Raw genomic sequence first — 25,751 nt, forward strand, 5'->3', positions numbered from 1 at the left:
TCAAGTAAACTAACTACCAACTAATTTTGTTCATAAATCACAGAAACATATCATGTGACTCATGAAAATTTGATACCAGTGAAAGTGTGTTGAGACTGAGCTCAGTGCTGACTTTCACTTAGGTATTGTTTATTTGATAAAGCAACACATTATTGACCTAAAGCCTAAGCACAGGCACTACACTTCTGAACAATGGTAAGCACAAAACTAAAAAAAAAGCAAACTTTTCTAAATCACCAACATAAATAAATGTTTAACACTACTTTTTGTTTACTAAAAACCACATAAAATATCACTTAATTTCAAAAAATGCTCTCGTTTTGCGGGCTTATGCAAAGCATGCTGGAAACTGAACCTTCTCAACCGAATGGTGTTGATTTAAAGGGGACATATTATGAAAATCTGACTTTTTCCATGTTTAAGTGTTATAATTGTGTCCCCAATGCTTCTATCAACCTAGAAAATGTGAAAAAGATCAACCCAGTAATTTAGTTTTGGTAAACCATTCTCTGCAAGCATGTGAAAAAATAGGTCATTGTAATTTGGCTCTTATTGTGATGTCAGAATAAGGTAATACCGCCCCCTTTATCTGCACTATCCAACCACAGCACAACCATTCAGTTCAGAGAGAAGAGAGTGAAAAGAAGGACTTGAGAGCACAATTGATTTTGAATTACATCAAACCACCATCATTGTGATCAGTGTTTGCACTTTAGCCGCTCATTTGCATTTTAAATGACACACCCAAAATGGCACACTTTTGCTCGGACCTAGATTAAGACTTAGTTTACATCTTTAAAAAAATCTCATAATATGTCCCCTTTAACTTTAAAATGAAGTAAATTTGCAGTGACAGACTCTTTCTTAGCTTACCTGACAAATTGAACTCCTCACAACCTGCAACATTTTGTAATTATTTGCATTCAAGAGCAAATTCATCCGTTTAAAACACGTCTGAGTGCCCTTTCAATGATGACGTCACATTTTGGTAAAAACCGCCACTAGAGGGCTTTTGACTTAAAATATTTAATTATGGTTGAATCTACTTTTCAAGTTCCCTAAACTCTTTACCTTTGGTGTAGTTGTAAAAACTCAAAAAACTATTTACTGCTGACTTAAATCAATGATAGATGTTGAATGAACTCATAAATAATAGTTAGCTAAACTTTTTGGCACATTTTGAGTACCAGGTACTTTTTATTATAAGTTAGTTCTACTGTTTGGTTTTACAGTGCAAGACAGCTCAATCCTATATATGGGATTTCACAATGTACAGTGACCTACACTGTCAGATTCAAACGTACAGTGTTTTTAGGCACGAGATGGTTCTATTTTATGTCACAAACACCACAATAAAATGTATAGTTCATAAATGCAGAGTAATGTCAGCATATCAATGGAAAGCTGTGATCTGATGCTGTTTTGCCATGGTAAAACTAGTAAAACTTTTCAAAGCATTTGCAAGTAAACCATAAATAAAGTAAATCATTTATAATAGCAACTGGACATTAGTAGTGAAAATTTGCGGATTTGGGTGGTTTATTGCATGTATTGATGCTTATATTATAAAAATTACAGTACAGACTACATAAAGTTGTGGTCACCAATCCTCTTTCTGGAGATGTACCCTCCTGCCTACTTTAGATCCAACCCTGCTTCAGCACACCTGCCTCTAATTCTTGGGTAGAAAAGCTTGATGAGCAGGTTCAGGTGTGTTTGATTAGGGTTGGAAGAGGTGAACTCTGCGGAAAAAGTAGATTACCAGGAACAGGCTTTCGTGGAACCCTTTTAGAGTAGTTTATTTATGATAAAAAGCAAAGTAAACAACAAGTAGATTACCTTAGTTCGAATACAAATAGATACAAACTACACTGATCTTACATCACTGTGTAAAATGTTCTATATAATGTATACAAGGTAACTACAGATCGGCTGACAAGCCTTCCTTCACATAGCTATAATGCATGATCGCGCTCTCCCCTTGTCTTTAGGAAACCAAAACATTTGTTATTTTCGATGATGTATTTGTTCCAGAGTTCAGTTTAGCCACTAGTCAGACCATTAAACAAACAGACTGGAAGTTAAATTCTGTTCAGACCAGTAACCGTGACAACGCATGTGCGTTTGTTAATGTTTATATGGTTTTGCATATTTCTGCAAATAAGAATGTTTATAATAAAAAGAGACTGAATGCGTTTCTGGCCAGTATGCAGGAAAGCGGACGTTCATGTGACGAGCTTGATTCTTATAGGGAATCGAGCTTTACTCTATAGGGACAGATAGGATTTTTTAAACCTACATGTAAAAGGGTTAACACCACAGATTGCTGGCAATCATCCTAAACATTCTAACAAAAATCCTTAATGACTTTCATTCACTAAAGCAAACAAAAAGAAACCCTGAAGATGGTTAGTCATAATACAAACAATTCAAGATCGACATGCAAAGACAAGGCACCTCCTTTTCAACATAGGATTAAAAGCACTGGTTAATACACTGGATCCCAGATACACAATGCCAAGCCACAAATATATCTGCCAAGTGGAGTTGCCAAGTCTATACTTGTCTTGCCATAGTAAAGTTGAAAAAGAGCTTTGTGATATAACTTCTCAATGACTACAGATCTCTTACTTCACACTTTATAAGCACTCTATGTAGTAGATGCTTACAAACTTGATCTTTCCCAGGAGACCACACAGGAGAGATTGCGCAAGGTCTCAGAGAAGCAAACTTGTCACGATACCAAAATTTTGATTTTGATACTATATCTGAGTAAAGTATCATTGCAAAAAACTAAAACAGTAATTCATGAATATATTAATAAATATATGGCATTAATTTTTTGATTTATTAATTAAAAAAACTCAAACACTCACTTAACCAGAGTATTCCTCACTTTCTGAGCATTAGTTTGAGCTCTATTTAATTTTTTTGAACAGTTAGGGATGTCTTTTGAGATGATTTGCCAAGGTCCTCATGCTGGCTCTTCGGGTCTGTGCAGATTTAAAACATTGTTTACAGAAATGCTTAGTTCAATTGCAGACGGCACAAACACTTGTACGTTATTTGCCGCCATGATTTGCTTTTTGTCACCATGAATGCCATATCGCATATGAAAAGGAAAAGGCTACACAGCTACCACATCCGTGTTTTATAGTGGAGTGGATAGAAGGCGTTAGCAGATGTCCAAATATAAAGTGGCCAGATACATATATACGTATTTTAGTGCAACCAAACGCAACAACCAGGTGTTTTGATGCTGGGAAACCATTTTTGAACCACTGGGGAATAACAACACTTCCGTTGCCAAACTGCGCGTGCAGGCTATTTAATCACGTAGGCTGTAAAAGGGTCTATAGGGGTCTCAAACTGGCTTTGGGGCCATTTCTTTCTGTTGGAGGGCCGCAGAGCAAAAATATGTTTGTATATGTACTGCATTTAAATTCTATTATTTAACTTTATACTAACAAATTAAACAGTTCTTTCTGTCTTTTTTATTTATTTTTATTTATCTTTCATTATTTTATAACAGTAAGTAAATATTATCTAAAATAACTTTGTATTAAATTTTTGCACTAAACCAACAAATTAAATTCCTGAATACATTAATGAAGTATTATAGCCTACATTTTTGCAACCAAAAGATGTGTTTATATTTAATTTTTTTTTTGGATTTTTTTAAGTCACTGTATTGACTTGATTATGTTCCATTTCTGTAAAAATTTATATTACTGCTCTATGCATACTGAGATGAGTGAGCTGCATACATAGGCTACTTTTGTCTTTTGCACATTTCTCCCCATCATTCCTCTTTTCATACCCTGGGCACCTGATGGCGGAATCCTCTGTTTTGCCAACTAGTGACCAAATTGTTTATGGCAAAGCAACTATCAAAATAGAACATGTCATATTAGGGACTTAAGGCAAGTTTTGTTTTCCGGATGTTTAGCACATAATGATTTCCTAAACAAGACTCTTTTCTCTGTTTTAGGGCTTTTAGATCAGACCTACATTCTGTTGGCCACACATCTTTGATTACATGACATCCAAAATCATCTAATCCCATTAGCTGTCTGGTGTCAGTGAGATCGGAAAAACAGCATCGGAAAAATGGAGCCCATGTTTGCCACCGGTATGGCTGCGAAACTCCGGAGTGTGTGGGACAGAAATGAAGGCTTGGGTCAGAACCACAATGCTGTGAAGTTTCTGGGACAGGATTATGAGTCCCTAAGGGCTCAGTGCCTCCAGAACAGAACCCTGTTTGATGACCCATCGTTTCCAGCCTCCGGCACTTCTCTGGGTTTCAACGAGTTGGGCCCACGTTCCTCTAAGACGTATGGTGTGCGGTGGATGAGGCCGACGGTAAGCTGATAAGTGTCACTTGGTGGCTGTTTGTGGCTTTTTTATCTTTATTATGCCTGATTTGCCTTTATATTTGTTTTACTCTTGTCATATAACACCCCCATCTTCCTGTTTGCTGCTATTTGTTTAATTATATCTGATTTACGTGTTTCAGTGCCTTCTGCTTATAGATGCCGGTTTCCTTTATACTCAAATTTCTATCTATATTCTGCTTGCTTAAACTCTTTTACTGCTTTACTCTGTCTCCTTATGCTCCAATGCAACACAGCAGAACCCCATACTTTCCTGAATGATTTTTACAGAGTCACACAATTTTGAGAAAACCTCTCAGTACTAACGGACAAATAAAGATGTGTAATTATTATTTGAAGCATTGAGATCGCTATACAAGGGCCTAATGTGCTTAACTAAATTTGACAAAAAGCAACATTTTTCACTTCTTTTTCCCATAACTTAAAATTAGACTGTGCACATTCTGACATTCTGATTTAGACAGCATGGGTCAAATTTCATGTTTTTTCTCCAATGGACAGTTAACAGACAATGGTGATATCATTGTAATATTTTCATACTGAATTTGTTATTAGTCTTTAAAGATGGAATTTTATATGAACATTTTACATCACAGTTATAGTGACCAAAATCACCACAGTTATCAATATATCATAGTTTTGTAAACAAAATTGATAAAACTTTACTTGAAGGGGTGTTCATAAGACTGACTTGACAGCTTCATATTCATGACATGATACGTGTCATAAATCTTTTAGGCATCATAATTTAGGCGCCACCACTGAAAATGCTCGGTCTCGTCTGTTATTTTGCCTAGACCGTGGAACATTGAGAGCATCCAATTGGACAACCTCAATGATCTAGCCTGAGTATGGACATGTAGCATGTAGTCACTAAGTGTTAATACTAATTGTTAAAGAGACACTCCACTTTTTTTGAAAATATGATAATTTTCCAGCCCCCCTAGAGTTAAACATTTGATTTTTACCGTTTTGGAATCCATTCAGCTGATCTCCGGGTCTGGCTGTTCCACTTTTAGCATAGCTTAGCAAAATCTATTGAATCTGTTCATACCATTCGCATCACCAAGATCGGTCAAGAAAAATATTTATGACACTATTATAAAACTACTTACACAATTATAATGGCCTCATGACAGCCAATGTCAAAACATGACAATTTATGAAAATGTTAACTAGGGATGCACCGATAGGATTTTTTTGGGCCGATACCGATTTAAACAGACAACTTCTGGCCAATACCGATGCCGATATTAAACACTTGTATACAATACTATACAGTTGGTCTATTAGCTAGTTTATTTCTGCATCAAATTATTTTTACTTAACATGGATTTTATCTGATTACCATTCAACTTACCAACCTAATAAGAGAGGCACAAATTAAGCTAAAACAAATATAATAAGACAGCATGACAACCTTCAAAGGTGGTTTTTGCTATCAGCATTTATTTTATTAACAACATTAAGTCATTTTTTTTTTACATATAATGGATTTCTTTATGCAGTTAATTAATAATCAATCGGTATCGGCCATTCTTGTGCTATTGCCGATATGCCGATGGTTTCAAATTCATCAAAAATCGGCCGATAAATATCGGCGGCCGATACATCGGTGCATCACTAATGTTAACCCATAAAGCTATGTAGTTTCTTAATTTTGATCATTTAACTGCAATGTAATGTATATAACAGATTAATGACAAGTTATGTTGTCTTGGTAATGTTAAGTTGTCATGACAAATTATGATGTTTTGATTTATGTCAAGTTGTCATAAGAAAGACATCTCAAACAAGTCATCTTTGCATTAAAATTAGATAATTGAGCGAATGACACTTAATGACAGTTGTCATATACAGGCATAAAATCTACTTAATGTTCATGAAACGTGTCATGTTATGATTATGAAGATGTCATGTCAGTCTTATGAACACCCCTTCAAGTAAAGTGTTACCACACTTTCCAAAAATGTAAAAAAAAAAAAATGTTCTAATGCAAACCAAATTTAAAATTGAAAGGAACGATATGTAGGATTGTGGCCAAAACTGGTATTGCAATCACAAAACTTGTGGCTAAAACTGGTACTGCAATCACACAACTGGTGGCCAATACACAAAATTCCACACAAACATCAGGGCTGCAACTCCACTTTTTAAATCACAATATCCTGGCCAGTCCACTGTTGTCAGTGATATAAGTATTTGAAATTAAAATGATTTCTTAATGTCTAGTGACATATCAGGGCCATTTTATGATTAATTGATATAAATTTCTTACATTCTGTTCCTTTAATTTACATGTTAGTGCACTTTTGTTCACATAGACTTCAAATAAATAACTTTACATTTATCATGGCACATTATGTTAGATGTACCATTTAAGAGTATGTATGTAACAGTTGTAACTGCATGTTTGTGTGTTTGCAGGAGATTTGCTCGCGTCCTCAGTTTATCATGGATGGAGCTACTCGTACTGACATCTGTCAGGGAGCTTTAGGTGAGCTTGTCTTTATTATTATCGTAGCAATAGTCAGGGACAAGGACATTATCCCAATCAACGCTAACATAACCACATTAAAGCATCACTACAACTAACCCAAACCAGCCATTAACACCAAACACACCATTTGTAAACTACTAATAAAGAGATTATGCATTGTAGTCCAAAAGATAACAATTAGAAAATGATTTTTTGTGAATAACCTTTCCTGATATTTTGCAGGCAACTATTATTCACAAATAGTCTACATTTCTTTCTTTGCTTATTATTGTGGTGTCTCTTTTCATAGGTGACTGTTGGTTGCTGGCAGCCATTGCGTCTCTGACTCTGAACGATAACCTCCTTCACCGCGTGGTGCCTCATGGGCAGAGCTTTGACAATGGCTACGCTGGAATCTTCCACTTTCAGGTGTGTCATTCGCACCACACATGAAATACAAAACAAATTGCCAGTGAAAAATCTATTCACACATAGACCTAAACAGTTACTGCGTGTATTGATATTCATTTTCTATATGCAGGATTTCAGTGAATAACTAGGGTGATATTCAGTATTCATGCATTTAACTGCAGTGGTTGTATTTTAGTAGTTTTTAAAATATCATGCAAATTAAACAGCAGCTCCATGTCAAATGCCTTGCCATGTGACAAAGGGGTGCTACTTAATCCAATCTTTTGCTGCTGTACTGGGTGTATCTAGGTTGAGTCATACTTGTGTATGACAGCAGTTATGATGCTATAAACTTTGACAAATTGTTCCCTGGTAAGGATTGAATGTATTTCAACATGATAAGGTTGCTCCTCTTGTGGTGTATTGCTAGTGCATTTGCATCTTGGTAGAAATATGCAAATGGGTAATCTAATTTCATATGGGAACAGAGTGTACAACTATGTATGTGTGTTTCTTTCTCTATGTTGAGAACTGCCATCCTGCTCATTGTTTAAATAACCTCAGTAAAGTGGCAGAGAGCACAACAGTCCATTCCTAATGTATACTTATGTCGTAATAAAAAAGCACAGTTAAGAAGTAATTATTTAATAGGGACATTTTATGATACTTTTTAAATTGTAAAATAAGTCTTTGGTGTCCCCGGAGTACGTATGCAAAGTGTTAGCTCAAAATACACCACATATTTTATTATAGAATGTTTAAATTGGCACTTTAGGTGCGGGCAAAAATGTGCTGTTTTGGGGTGTGTCCTTTAAAATGCAAATGAAATGATGAAATGCAAATGCTGATTGCCATAATGGTGGTTTGTTGAAGTTAAAACTCAGTTGTGCTGTCAACTTTTTTTCTCTCTCTCATTCTGCACTAAATGGCAGTGCCCTGGTTGGATAGTGCAGATTAAGGGGTGGTATTATTGTAATAAGATCCCCCTGTAAGTAAGATACACAAGGGGAGCCAAATCTGAATTACCTAATTTTTCACATTGCAGAGAATGGTTTATCAAAACTAAGTTACTGAGTTATTCTTTTTTATGTTTTCTTGGCTGATAGAAGCACAGAGGACCCGATTATAGCACTTAAACATGGAAATTTCAGATTTTTATGATATGTCCCCTTTAAATGTTAAAAAAGCACCCCCATACTGGCCCGAAACCATGAAAATACCTACTTTCACTAAAAGGGCTGTTTTTACTAAACCATTTATAGTATAAGCATAACTGTGGTATCATTAGATAGAAGACACTTTGAGCTTCATTTTCCATGTTTCAAAATTATTTTAAGATAAAAAAAAAAAAGTTAGAGAGGCTGAAGTACATTGTAATAAAAATTTTTTTGCATAACATCTATTTTAACACTAAAAATCTTAATAATAAATATATGTGTGAAACCTATAAATGCAATGAGGCCAAAGCCACAAGTCTAAAGAAGTTATATTTCACGTTTGAAGTCAATAGACCCAAAAATGAGGTTCTTTCAAGAGTTTTTGTAAGACTAGTGCCTTTTCTAAGTGCCAGTCAGCCACAAAATAAAAGTCTTTTGTTTACATGCATACACGTTCGTTCGTTTTATTGTTTATCCTTATATAAGCGTATAAAATGCCGTATCCACACCAGGAAATAAAGCTTCACACAAAGATCGTTGAATTCGTGTTCTAATTGGCTACACGTTCTGTCTATCAATATTTTCCATGAAGTCATTGGAGGAACGCGCGAGTCAGATGACGTCACGATATTAGACAGCGCTGTTTGGATATTATGTATTATACTCCCGCCTACTTGTACAATCATGTCTGAGCGCTGGTTTTGAACGCAAGTGTGCTCTCATATACAAGTGTTACGATGTAAATAGTCCTCAGATTGTATATTATAATCTATTACAAGACGTGCATCTGAAATCTGATGTAAACAATGGAAAATATATCCATATTTCACGGATTATACGCATTTGTGGACAAAACTGGTCATTGGATGTACTTTGTTGGAGAGTTTTTATGGGTTATTCACACATCTGAAACAGACTGGATTCGATTCGCGTTCCTTATACCAGCACAAAGGTAAGGGGTCAGTTTATATTATGCATGTTGTTATCTGGACTTCTGTAATAAAATACTATATTTATGATACTAGAGCAATTTAATCTCAAAACGGACACCATACACTGACGCTAAACCCTTAGACCTTTTAAACGATGTATAGTAGTGTTATTATTATTGTTGTTTGTACACAGTAGGCTATATATATATTGTTAGCAGCATTAAAAAAAACTGACGTCCTTCCGTCCGCGAGCTAGTGCGCGTCGAGAGGTTAAAGTAACCTGCAGAAAGGAAAGTTGCTGTTTTTAAGTTTCAAACAGAAATGACAACAGACACAAATTCATGGATGGGCATTTCATTTTTCGGGGAGGGGGGCACAAATGAGATCAACCTCACTGCAATGCATAATATCATTAATTATTAATTAGGAAGAACTGACATTCAACGGAGGAGTCGTTAAGATTGGACCTCGACATCAACGCTTTTCCTCTTATCAGGGACAAGTGGATTTTCTAAAAGGCCAAGTGAAAGAGCAATCTACTTGCTCGACCGCGCAAGTAGCCTTGTCTGATTAAAAAGCCAATAACAATCACCAAAACACGATAATGATTCTGCATTCTTTAGTCTCAATGGCGACCGGAAGTGCATAATGTAATAACGCCAAGTTAAACAAACAAGCGCAGCACACACAAAGTGAGTTAACAGTTTGTTAAAAAAGTGGGTAATATTGCTGTAAAAATGTGAAGTTTTTAATAACATGATACAGTTAAGCAGCATCACGGTTAAAAATTTACAGATTTCATATGACAGTTCACTGAACAAGTAATTAATATTTAGTCATTTACATTTTAGACGCAATGTTGACTGTTGTTTCAGCAGCAAAAATAGTTCAAAGATCACAGCAGAACCATAACGTGTCAGTCTCACTGCACTCAATCGTGTCTTAACGTTAAGCGGTGGCGCTATGCTTAGCAAACAACCAAACATTTCCGCGCTTACTGTCGACAACCAATCAAATACGTTTAAAATATTTTTTTTTTTATCAGACCAAACACATTTTTATTTTTATTGAAGAGATATATATATATATATACACAAAACAATAACTTAAAAAAAGTGCAAACAAGCAAGAACTGTTGGTTGGTGGGATATGGAGCTGGTGAACAGGTGAAGGGAGACCGCAGACTCGTCCAGGGCGGGCACTAGTGACTCACAGGCCCGGCCCCCCAAAGCCCGCCCATGGCGCTGGGACTGTTTTTGACCTATGGTGTGTATATTTTGGACAAACCACGTGCAGGGTTAAAAATGACCCAATGTTGGGTTATTATTATGCACCCATGGGTTATAGTAACCCAGCAGTTGCGTTAAAACAAGCCAGCATAAGGTCAATTTTAACCCAGCGTTGTATTCTGTCCAAAATATACCCAACATAACATGGGTAAAAAATAAGCCAGGCATTTTTAAAATGTATGCTTTCTGAGATTTAACTTTACCTAAACCCATGCGCAGTACTTAATGGGATAGTTCCTAAAAATAAAAATTCTGTCATCATTTTCATAAATTTCATGCTCAAAATGTCACATCTGTGATATTAATATTATACATATTAATATTGAATATTAAATAATTTATATTTTTTGAGATTTGGTTGCCGAGTCCGACATTACATGAAGAGCTCAAAATCAAATGCTAATCTCCACCTCGTCAAAAATGATATGATTATTTTTACCAAATGTTCTCAGAACATACGTTCTTAAAAAAATGTTGCTTCAAATTTGCTTAATCCCGGACTCAGGCCATTCAAGTACCATTTTGTTGGAAGAATCCGTTAGTCATTGACCTGCATGGAAGATGAATTGGATGAACAGTGGCGCGAAAGTCAAAGTGCAAGAGTTTTTTTACTTCTTTTACAGAATATAACCATTTAACCTTTATACAGAAGGGACATTGAAGAGTGACTGCAGACTTTTTTAAAAGTGGAGATTTTTGCATGTACTTGTAGAGGTTTTGCAGTAAAAGTCAAATTTGTTAAATACCTATGAAATTACTTAAGTCAGGGGTTTTCAAACTTTTTGTGTGTGTGGACCACTATTTGTAATCAAGAATTTTCGCAGACCACCTCATAATACTCATAATAAAACAAAGTCCTGAATTAACCTGCACCTTTAAATAGGCTTACTAGCACTAAAACTATAACTGGTTATCACATCAATACAACAGGTTTGTTAAAAGAAAGTTTACTGCACAAAGCGGTGCATGGTTCATTTGAACAACGGGGTTATTTTCAGAGCAATGGAGTAGTATGAAATCCATACAGTAACAAGAATACTTGGATATAGTCAACATATCAAAACCTTTGGCGATGTTAGGGGATTATTAATCTTCAGAGTTTTACAAGTCCACTTAACAGCACATCCACAAAACATTTTCGAAACGCGAGATCAAGAAACTAACTGGAAATTAAGGGAACAGTATGTAAGAAATTTATATCGATTAATCATAAAATGGCCCCAATATGTCACTAGACATTAAGAAATCATTTTCATTTCAAATACTTATATCACTGACAACAGTGGTATGGCCAGGATATTGTCATTTGAAAAGTGGAGTTCAACTGATGTTTATGTTGTCATTTTGTGTATTGGCCACCAGTTGTGTCATTGCAGTACCAGTTTTAGCCACAAGTTTTGTGATTGCAATACCAGTTTTGGCCACAATCCTACATACTGTTCCTTTAAAGAAATAACAGGCCTTATTCATTCCATTTATAAACATTTTGTTTCATATAAATTGCCTATAAAGGCTTAACTCGACAATTTAATTTAAAATTTATATCAATATTTTTATATCAATATTCTTTATATACATATTCTTAAAAAAAATATATTATTAGGGCCCGAGCACACCGGGGTGCGAGGACCCTATTGTTTTTGCTCGGTTTATTAGGGCCCGAGCACACCAGGGTGTGAGGACCCTATTGTTTTTGCTCCGTTTATTATTATTAGGGCCCGAGCACACAAGTGTGAGGACCCTATTGTTTTTGCTCCGTTTATTATTATTAGGGCCCGAGCACACCAGGGTGTGAGGACCCTATTGTTTTTGCTCCGTTTATTATTCTTCTTCTTCTTCTTCTTCTTCTTCTTCTTCTTCTCCGAAATGGATCGCATTTTTGAGGGCCTAAACATACCCGAAAACTCATGAAAATTTGCACACGCGTCAGAAGTGGCGAAAATTTACATGTAGTATAGGCGTCAGAAGTGGGCGTGTAAAAATGGCTCGATAGCGCCACCTGCAAAATTTCAAGAGAACAGCCCCCCCACTACGAAAAACTTACAGATACGAAATTTGGTAGGATCATCTATTACTCCAAGACCTACAAAAAAGTCTCTTGGAGCTAAGCTCTAAACCCCACAGGAAGTCAGCCATTTTGAATTTTCTCTGTCATTTTTTGACATTTCCAAGCGTCGTACTTTAACGAACTCCTCCTAGAGATTTAATCCGATCATCATCATATTTGGTCAGTATCATCTAGAGGCCTTTGCGATGCTAAATTGCGGAGCTTTTGACTTTTCATTGGAGGGCGTGTCCGTGGCGGCCTGGCAAACTGTAATGTTTCGCCATGAAACAGGAAGCTGATGTAATTCAGGCATACATTGTCCGATCTGCCCCTGACTTCACACGTTTGATAAGGGTCCAGGCCTGAACACATCAACATGGCATAATTCAGTAACAAACATAGCGCCACCTAGAGGCAGCAGGAAATACCATGTTTGAAGCTGTGACTTACTGCTCTTAGGTATTTAACCATATCAACATCATATTTCACCAGTGTAATCTCAAGACCTTGTGTGATGATAAAAAGCAATGACCTTGACTTTTCATTAAAGGGCGTGTCCGTGGCGGCCTGGCAAAGTATCGCTAAATGAATCGCATTTTGACAGGCTAAACAAGCTCAAAAAGTCATAAAACGTTGCACACACGTCAGAAGTGGCAAAAATTTACATGTGGCATAGGCGCCAGAAGTGGGCGTGCAGAAATGGCTCGATAGCGCCACCTGCAAAATTTCAAGAGAACAGCCCCGCCGCTACGAAAATCCTACAGAAACGAAATTTGGTAGGGTCATATATCACCCCAAGACCTACAAAAAAGTCTCTTGGAGCGAAGCTCTAAACCTCACAGGAAGTCAGCCATTTTGAATTTTTGCTGTGATTTCTGTGCAAATTTTGTCATTTCCAGGCTTCGTACTTTAACGAACTCCTCCTAGAGATTTTGTCAGATCGTCATCATATTTGGTCAATCTCATCTAAAGGCCTTTGCGATGTTAAATTGCGGAGCTTTTGACTTTTCGTTGGAAGGTGTGTCCGTGGCGGCCTGACAAATTTCAGCGTTTTCGCCATGAAACAGGAAGTTGTTATAACTAAGGCATACAATGTCCAATCTGCCCCACACTTCACATGTTTGATAAGAGTCTTGGCCTGAACACATTTCAATGCCAATATTCAGCTTCAGTCCTAGCGCCACCTAGAGGTAGCAGGAAATGCCTTGTTTTATGCTGTGATTCACTGTTCTCAGAGATTTAATCAAATCATTATCATATCAGGTGAGACTGATCTTAAGCCCTTTGCGATGATAAATTGCGAAGATCTTGACTTTTCGTTGAAGGGCGTGTCCGTGGCGGCCTCGCAAAGAGTGATGTTTCGCCATGAGAAAGCTGTTGTAACTCAGGCATGCAATGTCCGACCTGTCACAGACATCATACGTTTGACAAGGGTCCTGGCCTCAACACATCAATGTTACAACAATCAAATACAATCATAGCGCCACCTGCTGCACAAAGGAGGTGTGGCACTTCAAAGTTCCTTTGAATATCCGCCTATATTTACCCACTGAAATTTCAATCCCCCTGGTTCATTGCTTTACTAAGGCCATAGAGTGGCGGTGCACATGCGTGCGAGGGCCCTTCCATCACTGCTTGCAGTTTTAATTAGGGCTCGAGCACCGAGGAGCAGGCCAGAATGGCCTGCACCGAAAGGTGCGAAGCCCTATTGGTTTTGTTAGAATTTATTATTATTATTATTTTTTTTTTTTTTTTTTTTTTTTTTTTAACACTTTTGGACTTTTTGGGGGCCTTAACATACTCGAAAACTCTTGAAAATTGGCACAGACGTCAGAGTCGTCCGTCATCGCAGAAATCCAAAGGCTGGAACACGGGCGTGGCACGGGGGCTCTGTAGCGCCCCCTGTAATGCAAAAAAAAACATTGATGCACAGATCGGGCAAAAATTTACGCACATGTACGAGACTTGGTACGCTTATAGATCTCATCGACCCGAACAACTTTCGCCCTCTAACATTTAAGCTCCGCCCAACAGGAAGTCGGCTATTTTTGATTGTTTAAAAAATGCATGCGTTGAACTTTTATATACTCCTCCCAGGGGATTCATGCGATTGACACCAAACGTGGTGAACATGATGTCGAGACATTGGACTTGCTAAATTGCGAAGGGATTTTTGATATCTCGAACGGTTCTGCCATGGCAAGGCGACGAATTTATGGCGAATTCAGAGAAACAGGAAGTGTCTAATATCTAAGGCAAAAAATATCTTATTGTGATGCCATGCAGGGTGTTTGTTCGTCTGAAGATTCCGATCGCATCGATGTGCCCATTGTGACTCCCGGGTATAGCGCCACCACCAGGCGCCAGGAAGTGTGTCAGTCACAAAGCTGGATTTTTTTGACAGTTCCATGCAATGTTCTTTTAAATACTCCTTCTAGGATTTTCATGCGATTGACACAAGAAGTGGTCAACATGATGCCGAGACATTGTAGATGATAAATTGCGAAGGGATTTTTGATATCTCGAACGCTGTTCCCATGGCAACCTGTCAAACTTTACTTTCATTTTAAAGGCATATTTAAGCCTTACAGTTCCATGCGATGTTCTTTTAAATACTCCTTCTAGGATTTTCATGCGATTGACACCAAAAGTGGTCAACATGATGCAGAGACATTGTAGATGATAAATTGCGAAGGGATTTTTGATATCTCGAAAGTTGTTTCTATGGCAACGCGTCAAATTTTACTTTCATTTTAAAGGCTTATTTAAACCTGACAGTTGCATGCGATGTTCTTTTATATACTCCTTCTAGGGAAATAATGTGATTCACCCCAGAAGTGGTCAACATGATGCCGAGATATTGTAGATGATAAATTGCGAAGGGATTTTTGATATCTCAGACACTGTTCCCATGGCAACGCGTCAAACTTTACTTTCATTTTAAAGGCATATTTAAGCCTTTCAGTTAACGCCGATGTTCTGTTAAATACTCCTTCTAGAATATTCATGCGATTGACTCCAGAAGTGGTGTACATGATGCCGAGACATTGTAGATGATAAATTGCGAAGGGATTTTTGATATCTCGAAAGCTGTTCCCATGGCAACGCGTCAAACTTTACTTTCATTTTAAAGGCATATTTAAGCCTTTCAGTTGACACCGATGTTCTTTTAAATACTCCTTCTAGAATATTCATGCGATTGACTCCAGAAGTGGTGTACATGATGCCGAGACATTGTAGATGATAAATTAAGAAGGGATTTTTGATTTCTCGAATGCTGTTCCCATGGCAACGCCCCAAACTTTACATTTATTTCAGGCATATTTAGGACTCTTGGCGTGCTTAGATTAACCTAAAAGTCGGCACAAACATCAGAGTTGTCGGCTGTTCAGAGTGGACAAATAGGTCAGACATAGGCGTGTCTCTTTAGTGGCTCACTAGCGCCCCCGTTTGTCTAAAATGTGGGGTTTTTCTTTTACCTACAGTCCCCAAATGGCTCAGTAACAACATTAAATAGCCCACTGATGTTTACCCACTTGATGCCCTTGCCCGCCGTGCATCGTTTTCTCGGACGCATCGTGTAGCGGTAAAAAAACGTGCGAGGGCCCGCCATTGCTGCTTGCAGCTATATTTAGGGCCCGAGCACACCAGGGTGTGAGGACCCTATTGTTTTTGCTCCGTTTATTATTATTATTCTTCTTCTTCTTCTTCTCCGAAATGGATCGCATTTTTGAGGGCCTAAACATACCCGAAAACTCATGAAAATTTGCACACGCGTCAGAAGTGGCGAAAATTTACATGTAGTATAGGCGTCAGAAGTGGGCGTGTAAAAATGGCTCGATAGCGCCACCTGCAAAATTTCAAGAGAACAGCCCCCCCACTATGAAAAACTTACAGATAAGAAATTTGGTAGGATCATCTATCACTCCAAGACCTACAAAAAAGTCTCTTGGAGCTAAGCTCTAAACCCCACAGGAAGTCGGCCATTTTGAATTTCCTTTGTCATTTTTTGACATTTCCAAGCGTCGTACTTTAACGAACTCCTCTTAGAGATTTAATCCGATCATCATCATATTTGGTCAGTATCATCTAAAGGCCTTTGCGATGCTAAATTGCGGAGCTTTTGACTTTTCGTTGGAGGGCGTGTCCTTGGCGGCCTGGCAAAGTGTGATGTTTCGCCATGAAACAGGAAGCTGATGTAATTCAGGCATACATTGTCCGATCTGCCCCTGACTTCACACGTTTGATAAGGGTCCAGGCCTGAACACATCAACATGGCATAATTCAGTATCAGTCATAGCGCCACCTAGAGGCAGCAGGAAATACCATGTTTTACGCTGTGACTTACTGCTCTTAGGTATTTAACCATATCAACATCATATTTCACCAGTGTAATCTCAAGACTTTGTGTGATGATAAAAAGCAACGACCTTGACTTTTTATTAAAGGGCGTGTCCGTGGCGGCCTGACAAAGTATCGCTAAATGAATCGCATTTTGACAGGCTAAACAAGCTCAAAAAGTCATAAAACGTTGCACACACGTCAGAAGTGGCAAAAATTTACATGTGGCATAGGCGCCAGAAGTGGGCGTGCAGAAATGGCTCGATAGCGCCACCTGCAAAATTTCAAGAGAACAGCCCCGCTGCTACGAAAATCCTACAGATACGAAATTTGGTAGGGTCATATATCACCCCAAGACCTACAAAAAAGTCTCTTGGAGCGAAGCTCTAAACCTCACAGGAAGTCAGCCATTTTTAATTTTTGCTGTGATTTCTGTGCAAATTTTGTCATTTCCAGGCTTCGTACTTTAACGAACTCCTCCTAGAGATTTTGTCAGATCGTCATCATATTTGGTCAATCTCATCTAAAGGCCTTTGCGATGTTAAATTGCAGAGCTTTTGACTTTTCGTTGGAAGGTGTGTCCGTGGCGGCCTGACAAAGTTCAGCGTTTTCGCCATGAAACCTGAAGTTGTTATAACTAAGGCATACAATGTCCAATCTACCCCACACTTCACATGTTTGATAAGAGTCTTGGCCTGAACACATTTCAATGCCAATATTCAGCTTCAGTCCTTGCGCCACCTAGAGGTAGCAGTAAATGCCTTGTTTTACGCTGTGATTCACTGTTCTCAGAGATTTAATCAAATCATTATCATATCAGGTGAGACTGATCTTAAGCCCTTTGCGATGATAAATTGCGAAGATCTTGACTTTTCGTTGAAGGGTGTGTCCGTGGCGGCCTCTCAAAGAGTGATGTTTCTCCATGAGAAAGCTGTTGTAACTCAGGCATGCAATGTCCGACCTGTCACAGACATCATACGTTTGACAAGGGTCCTGGCCTCAACACATCAATGTTACAACAATCAAATACAATCATAGCGCCACCTGCTGCACAAAGGAGGTGTGGCACTTCAAAGTTCCTTTGAATATCCGCCTATATTTACCCACTGAAATTTCAATCCCCCTGGTTCATTGCTTTACTAAGGCCATAGAGTGGCGGTGCACATGCGTGCGAGGGCCCTTCCATCACTGCTTGCAGTTTTAATTATTATTTATTCTTCTTCTTCTCCAAAGTGAATCGCATTTTTGAGGGGCGAAACATGCTCGAAAACTCATGAAATTTTGCACACATGTCAGGAGTGGCGAAAATTTACATGTGGCATAGGCGCCAGAAGTGGGCGTGTAGAAATGGCTCGATAGCGCCACCTGCAAAATTTCAAGAGAAGAGCCCCCCCACTACGAAAAACGTACAGATACGAAATTTGGTAGGATCATCTATCACCCCAAGACCTACAAAAAAGTCTCTTGGAGCGAAGCTCTAAACCCAACAGGAAGTCGGCCATTTTGAATTTTTGCCTTGATTTTTGTGCAAATTTGGTCATTTCCAGGCTTCATACTTTAACGAACTCCTCCTACAGATTTAATCCGATCATCGTCATATTTGGACAATCTTATCTAAAGTCCTTTGCGATGTTAAATTGCGGAGATCTTGACTTTTCGTTGGAGGGTGTGTCCGTGGCGGCCTGACAAATTTCTGCATTTTCGCCATGAAACAGGAAGTGGCTCTAACTCAGGCATACAATGTCCAATCTGCCCCACGCTTCATACGTTTGATAAGGGTCTTGGCCTGAACACATTTCAATGCCAATATACAGCTTCAGTCATAGCGCCACCTAGAGGTAGCAGGAAATGCCATGTTTTACGCTGTGATTTACTGCTCTTAGAGATTTAATCAAATCATCATCATATCTGGTCAGACTGATCTTAAGTCCTTTGCGATAATAAATTGCAAAGATCTTGACTTTTCGTTGAAGGGCGTGTCCGTGGCAGCCTGGCAAAGTGTGATGTTTCACCATGAAACAGGAAGCTGTTGTAATTCAGACATACATACTCCGATCTGCCCCCAACTTCACACGTTTCATAAGGGTCCCGGCCTGAACACATCAACATGGCATAATTCAGTATTAGTCATAGCGCCACCTAGAGGAAGCAGGAAATACCACCTTTTATGCTGTGACTTACTGCTCTTAGAGATTTAACCATATCAACATCATATTTCATCAGTCTAATCTCAAGACCTTGTGTGATGATAAATAGCAACGACCTTGACTTTTCGTTAAAGGGCGTGTCCGTTGCGGCCTCGCAAAGTATCGCTAAATGAATCCCATTTTTGACAGCCTAAACGAGCTCAAAAAGTCATGAAACGTTCCACACGTGTCAAAAGTGGCGAATATTTTCATGTGATATAGGCTTCAGAACTTGGGGTGTTAAAATGGCTCTATAGCGCCACCTACAAAAATTAAATAGAGCAGCCCCCCCCGCTACGTTAATCGCACAAATGCAAAATGCAGTAGAATCATGTATCACCCCAAGACCTACAAAAAAGTCTCTTGGAGCAAAGCTCTAAACCCCACAGGAAGTCAGCCATTTTGAATTTTCTCTGTAATTTGAGTGCAACTTTTGCCATTTCTGGCCTTCGTATTTTAACAAACTCCTCCTATAAATTTAATCAGATAATCATCATATTTGGTGAGTGTCATCTAAAGGGCTTTGCAATGCTAAATTGCGGAGATCTTGACATTTCAATTGAGGGTGTGTATGTGGCGGCTTGCCAAATTTCTGTGTTTCTCAATGAAACAGGAAGTTGTTCTAACTCAGGTTTAAAATGTCCAACCTGACCCACGCTTCACAAGTTTGATAATTGTCCTGTCCTGAACACATCAACATGGCAATATTCAGTAAAAGTTATAGCGCCACCTGCTGGAAGCAGGAAATGACATGTTTTACACTGTGATTTACGGCTCATTGAAATGTATTCAGATCATCATCATATTTGGTCAGTCTGAACTTAGGAACTTCACAATGATAAATTGGTAAGATCTTGACATTTCGTTAAAGGGGCGTGTCCGTTGTGGCCTGTCAAAGTTTGATTTTTCGCGATGAGAAAGCTGTTGTAACTCAGACATGCAATGTCCGACCTGTCACAGACATCATACGTTTGACAAGGGTCCTGGCCTCAACACATCAATGTTACAACAATCAATTACAATCATAGCGCCACCTGCTGCATAAAGGAGTAGTGGCACTTCAAAGTTCCTTTGAATATCCACCTATATTTATCCACGGAAATTTCAATCCCCCTGGTTTATTGCTTTACTAAGGCCATAGAGTGGCGGTGCACATGCGTGCGAGGGCCCTTCCATCACTGCTTGCAGTTTTATTAGGGCCCGAGCACACCAGGGTGTGAGGACCCTATTGTTTTTGCTCCGCTTATTATTATTCTTCTTCTTCTTCTTCTTCTTCTTCTCCGAAATGGATCGCATTTTTGAGGGCCTAAACATACCCGAAAACTCATGAAAATTTGCACACGCGTCAGAAGTGGCGAAAATTTACATGTAGTATAGGCTTCAGAAGTGGGCGTGTAAAAATGGCTCGATAGCGCCACCTGCAAAATTTCAAGAGAACAGCCCCCCCACTACGAAAAACTTACAGATACGAAATTTGGTAGGATCATCTATTACTCCAAGACCTACAAAAAAGTCTCTTGGAGCTAAGCTCTAAACCCCACAGGAAGTCAGCCATTTTGAATTTTCTCTGTCATTTTTTGACTTTCCAAGCGTCGTACTTTAACGAACTCCTCCTAGAGATTTAATCCGATCATCATCATATTTGGTCAATATCATCTAAAGGCCTTTGCGATGCTAAATTGCGGAGCTTTTGACTTTTCATTGGAGGGCGTGTCCGTGGCGGCCTGGCAAAGTGTAATGTTTCGCCATGAAACAGGAAGCTGATGTAATTCAGGCATACATTGTCCGATCTGCCCCTGACTTCACACGTTTGATAAGGGTCCAGGCCTGAACACATCAACATGGCATAATTCAGTAACACTCATAGCGCCACCTAGAGGCAGCAGGAAATACCATGTTTGACGCTGTGACTTACTGCTCCTAGGTATTTAACCATATCAACATCATATTTCACCAGTGTAATCTCAAGACCTTGTGTGATGATAAAAAGCAACGACCTTGACTTTTCATTAAAGGGCGTGTCCGTGGCGGCTTGGCAAAGTATCGCTAATTGAATCACATTTTGACAGGCTAAACAACCTCAAAAAGTCATAAAACGTTGCACACACGTCAGAAGTGGCAAAGTTTACATGTGGCATAGGCGCCAGAAGTGGGCGTGCAGAAATGGCTCGATAGCGCCACCTGCAAAATTTCAAGAGAACAGCCCCGCCGCTACGAAAATCCTACAGAAACGAAATTTGGTAGGGTCATATATCACCCCAAGACCTACAAAAAAGTCTCTTGGAGTGAAGCTCTAAACCTCACAGGAAGTCAGCCATTTTGAATTTTTGCTGTGATTTCTGTGCAAATTTTGTCATTTCCAGGCTTCGTACTTTAACGAACTCCTCATAGAGATTTTGTCAGATCGTCATCATATTTGGTCAATCTCATCTAAAGGCCTTTGCGATGTTAAATTGCGGAGCTTTTGACTTTTCGTTGGAAGGTGTGTCCGTGGCGGCCTGAGAAATTTCAGCGTTTTCGCCATGAAACAGGAAGTTGTTATAACTAAGGCATACAATGTCCAATCTGCCCCACACTTCACATGTTTGATAAGAGTCTTGGCTTGAACACATTTCAATGCCAATATTCAGCTTCAGTCCTAGCGCCACCTAGAGGTAGCAGGAAATGCCTTGTTTTACGCTGTGATTCACTGTTCTCAGAGATTTAATCAAATCATTATCATATCAGGTGAGACTGATCTTAAGCCCTTTGCGATGATAAATTGCGAAGATCTTGACTTTTCGTTGAAGGGCGTATCCGTGGCGGCCTCGCAAAGAGTGATGTTTCTCCATGAGAAAGCTGTTGTAACTCAGGCATGCAATGTCCGACCTGTCACAGACATCATACGTTTGACAAGGGTCCTGGCCTCAACACATCAATGTTACAACAATCAAATACAATCATAGCGCCACCTGCTGCACAAAGGAGGTGTGGCACTTCAAAGTTCCTTTGAATATCCGCCTATATTTACCCACTGAAATTTCAATCCCCCTGGTTCATTGCTTTACTAAGGCCATAGAGTGGCGGTGCACATGCGTGCGAGGGCCCTTCCATCACTGCTTGCAGTTTTAATTATTATTTATTCTTCTTCTTCTCCCAAGTGAATCGCATTTTTGAGGGGCGAAACATGCTCGAAAACTCATGAAATTTTGCACACATGTCAGAAGTGGCGAAAATTTACATGTGGTATAGGCGCCAGAAGTGGGCGTGTAAAAATGGCTCGATAGCACCACCTGCAAAATTTCAAGAGAACAGCCCCCCCGCTACGAAAAACGTACAGATACGAAATTTGGTAGGATCATCTATCACCCCAAGACCTACAAAAAAGTCTCTTGGAGCGAAGCTCTAAACCCAACAGGAAGTCCGCCATTTTGATTTTTTGCCTTGATTTTTGTGCAAATTTGGTCATTTCCAGGCTTCATACTTTAACGAACTCCTACTACAGATTTAATCCGATCATCGTCATATTTGGTCAATCTCTTGTAAAGGCCTTTGCGATGTTAAATTGCGGAGATCTTGACTTTTCGTTGGAGGGTGTGTCCGTGGCGGCCTGACAAATTTCTGCATTTTCGCCATGAAACAGGAAGTGGCTCTAACTCAGGCATACAATGTCCAATCTGCCCCACGCTTCACATGTTTGATAAGAGTCTTGGCCTGAACACATTTCAATGCCAATATTCAACTTCACTCATAGCGCCACCTAGAGGTAGGAGGAAATACCATGTTTTACGCTGTGATTTACTGCTCTTAGAGATTTAATCAAATCATCATCATATTCGGTCTGACTGATGTTAAGCCCTTTGCGATGATAAATTGCGAAGATCTTGACTTTTTGTTGAAGGGCGTGTCCGTGGCGGCCTGGCAAAGTGTGATGTTTCACCATGAAACAGAAAGCTGTTGTAATTCAGACATACATAGTCCGATCTGCCCCCAACTTCACACGTTTCATAAGGGTCCCGGCCTGAACACATCAACATGGCATAATTCAGTATCAGTCATAGCGCCACCTAGAGGCAGCAGGAAATACCACCTTTTATGCTGTGACTTACTGCTCTTAGAGATTTAACCATATCAACATCATATTTCATCAGTCTAATCTCAAGACCTTGTGTGATGATAAATAGCAACGACCTTGACTTTTCGTTAAAGGGCGTGTCCGTCGCGGCCTCGCAAAATATCGCTAAATGAATCCCATTTTTGACAGCCTAAACGAGCTCAAAAAGTCATGAAACCTTGCACACGTGTCAAAAGTGGCGAATATTTTCATGTGATATAGGCTTCAGAACTTGGGGTGTTAAAATGGCTCTATAGCGCCACCTACAAAAATTCAATAGAGCAGCCCCCCCCGCTACGTTAATCGCACAGATACGAAATGCGGTAGGATCATGTATCACCCCAAGACCTACAAAAAAGTCTCTTGGAGCAAAGCTCTAAACCCCACAGGAAGTCAGCCATTTTGAATTTTCTCTGTAATTTGAGTGCAAATTTTGCCATTTCTGGCCTTCGTATTTTAACAAACTCCTCCTATAAATTTAATCAGATAATCATCATATTTGGTGAGTGTCATCTAAAGGGCTTTGCAATGCTAAATTGCGGAGATCTTGACATTTCAATGGAGGGTGTGTATGTGGCGGCTTGCCAAATTTCTGTTTCTCAATGAAACAGGAAGTTGTTCTAACTCAGGTTTAAAATGTCCAATCTGACCCACGCTTCACAAGTTTGATAATTGTCCTGTCCTGAACACATCAACATGGCAATATTCAGTAAAAGTTATAGCGCCACCTGCTGGAAGCAGGAAATGACATGTTTTACACTGTGATTTACTGCTCATTGAAATGTATTCAGATCATCATCATATTTGGTCAGTCTGAACTTAGGGACTTCACAATGATAAATTGTGAAGATCTTGACATTTCGTTAAAGGGGCGTGTCCGTTGTGGCCTATCAAAGTTAGATTTTTCGCCATGAGAAAGCTGTTGTAACTCAGACATGCAATGTCCGACCTGTCACAGACATCATACATTTGACAAGGGTCCTGGCCTCAACACATCAATGTTACAACAATCAATTACAATCATAGCGCCACCTGCTGCATAAAGAAGTAGTGGCACTTCAAAGTTCCTTTGAATATCCACCTATATTTATCCACGGAAATTTCAATCCCCCTGGTTTATTGCTTTACTAAGGCCATAGAGTGGCGGTGCACATGAGTGCGAGGGCCCTTCCATCACTGCTTGCAGTTTTAATTAGGGCCCGAGCACCGAGGAGCAGGCCAGAATGGCCTGCACCGTGGGTGCAAAGCCCTATTGTTTTTGCTTCGTTTATTATTATTATTATTATTTTCCGAAATGAATCGCATTTTTGAAGGCCTAACCATGCTCAAAAACTCATGAAATTTTGCACACGCGTCAGAGGTGGTGAAAATTTACATGTGGTATAGGCGTCAGAAGTGGGCATGTAGAAATGGCTCGATAGCGCCACCTGCAAAATTTCAAAAGAACAGCCCCCCCACTACGAAAAACGTACAGATACGAAATTTGGTAGGATCATCTATCACCCCAAGACCTACAAAAAAGTCTCTTGGAACTAAGCTCTAAACCCCACAGGAAGTCAGCCATTTTGAATTTTCTCTGTCATTTTTTGACATTTCCAAGCGTCATACTTTAACGAACTCCTCCCAGTGATTTAATCCGATCATCATCATATTTGGTCAGTATCATCTAAAGGCCTTTGCGATGCTAAATTGCGGAGCTTTTGACTTTTCATTGGAGGGTGTGTCTGTGGCGGCCTGACAAATTTCAGCGTTTTCGCCATGAAACAGGAAGTTGTTCTAACTCAGGCATACAATGGCCAATCTGCCCCACGCTTCACATGTTTGATAAGGGTCTTGGCCTGAACACATTTCAATGCCAATATTTGGCTTCAGTCATAGCGCCACCTAGAGCTAGCAGAAAATGCCATGTTTTACGCTGTGATTTACTGCTCGTAGAGATTTAATCCAATCATCATCATATTTGGTCAGACTGATCTTAAGCCCTTTGCAATGATAAATTGCGAAGATCTTGACTTTACGTTGGAGGGCGTGTCCGTGGCGGCCTGGCAAAGAGTGATGTTTCGCCATGAAACAGGAAGCTGTTGTAATTCAGGCATACATTGTCCGATCTGCCCCCGACTTCACACGTTTGATTAGGGTCCCAGCCTGAACACATCAACATGGCATAATTCAGTAACAGTCATAGCGCCACCTAGAGGCAGCAGGAAATGCCATGTTTGACGCTGTGACTTACTGCTCTTACAGATTTAACCATATTAACATCATATTTCATCAGTCTAATATCAAGACCTTGTGTGATGATAAATAGCAACGACCTTGACTTTTCGTTAAAGGGCGTGTCCGTTGCGGCCTCGCAAAGTATCGCTAAATGAATCGCATTTTTGACAGCCTAAACAAGCTCAAAAAGTCATGAAACGTTGCA

General features: G+C 39.3%; 1 protein-coding gene across 2 annotated transcripts in view; it reads left to right on the forward strand.

Annotated features, from left to right (window-relative positions):
- The window catches only part of capn1 (calpain 1), a 66,010-nt gene that overhangs the window by 17,414 nt on the left and 22,845 nt on the right, over positions 1 to 25,751 (forward strand). For both annotated transcript variants that reach the window (XM_065294383.2, XM_073811939.1), the window contains exons 2-4: positions 3,992 to 4,362; positions 6,822 to 6,891; positions 7,184 to 7,302. In XM_065294383.2, the coding sequence (XP_065150455.1) occupies positions 4,111 to 4,362; positions 6,822 to 6,891; positions 7,184 to 7,302 (441 nt within the window). In that variant the 5' untranslated portion in view covers positions 3,992 to 4,110. The remainder of the gene's footprint in view (positions 1 to 3,991; positions 4,363 to 6,821; positions 6,892 to 7,183; positions 7,303 to 25,751) is intronic.

Source organism: Paramisgurnus dabryanus, chromosome 2 (assembly GCF_030506205.2).
Source record: "Paramisgurnus dabryanus chromosome 2, PD_genome_1.1, whole genome shotgun sequence".
NCBI lineage: Eukaryota > Metazoa > Chordata > Actinopteri > Cypriniformes > Cobitidae > Paramisgurnus > Paramisgurnus dabryanus.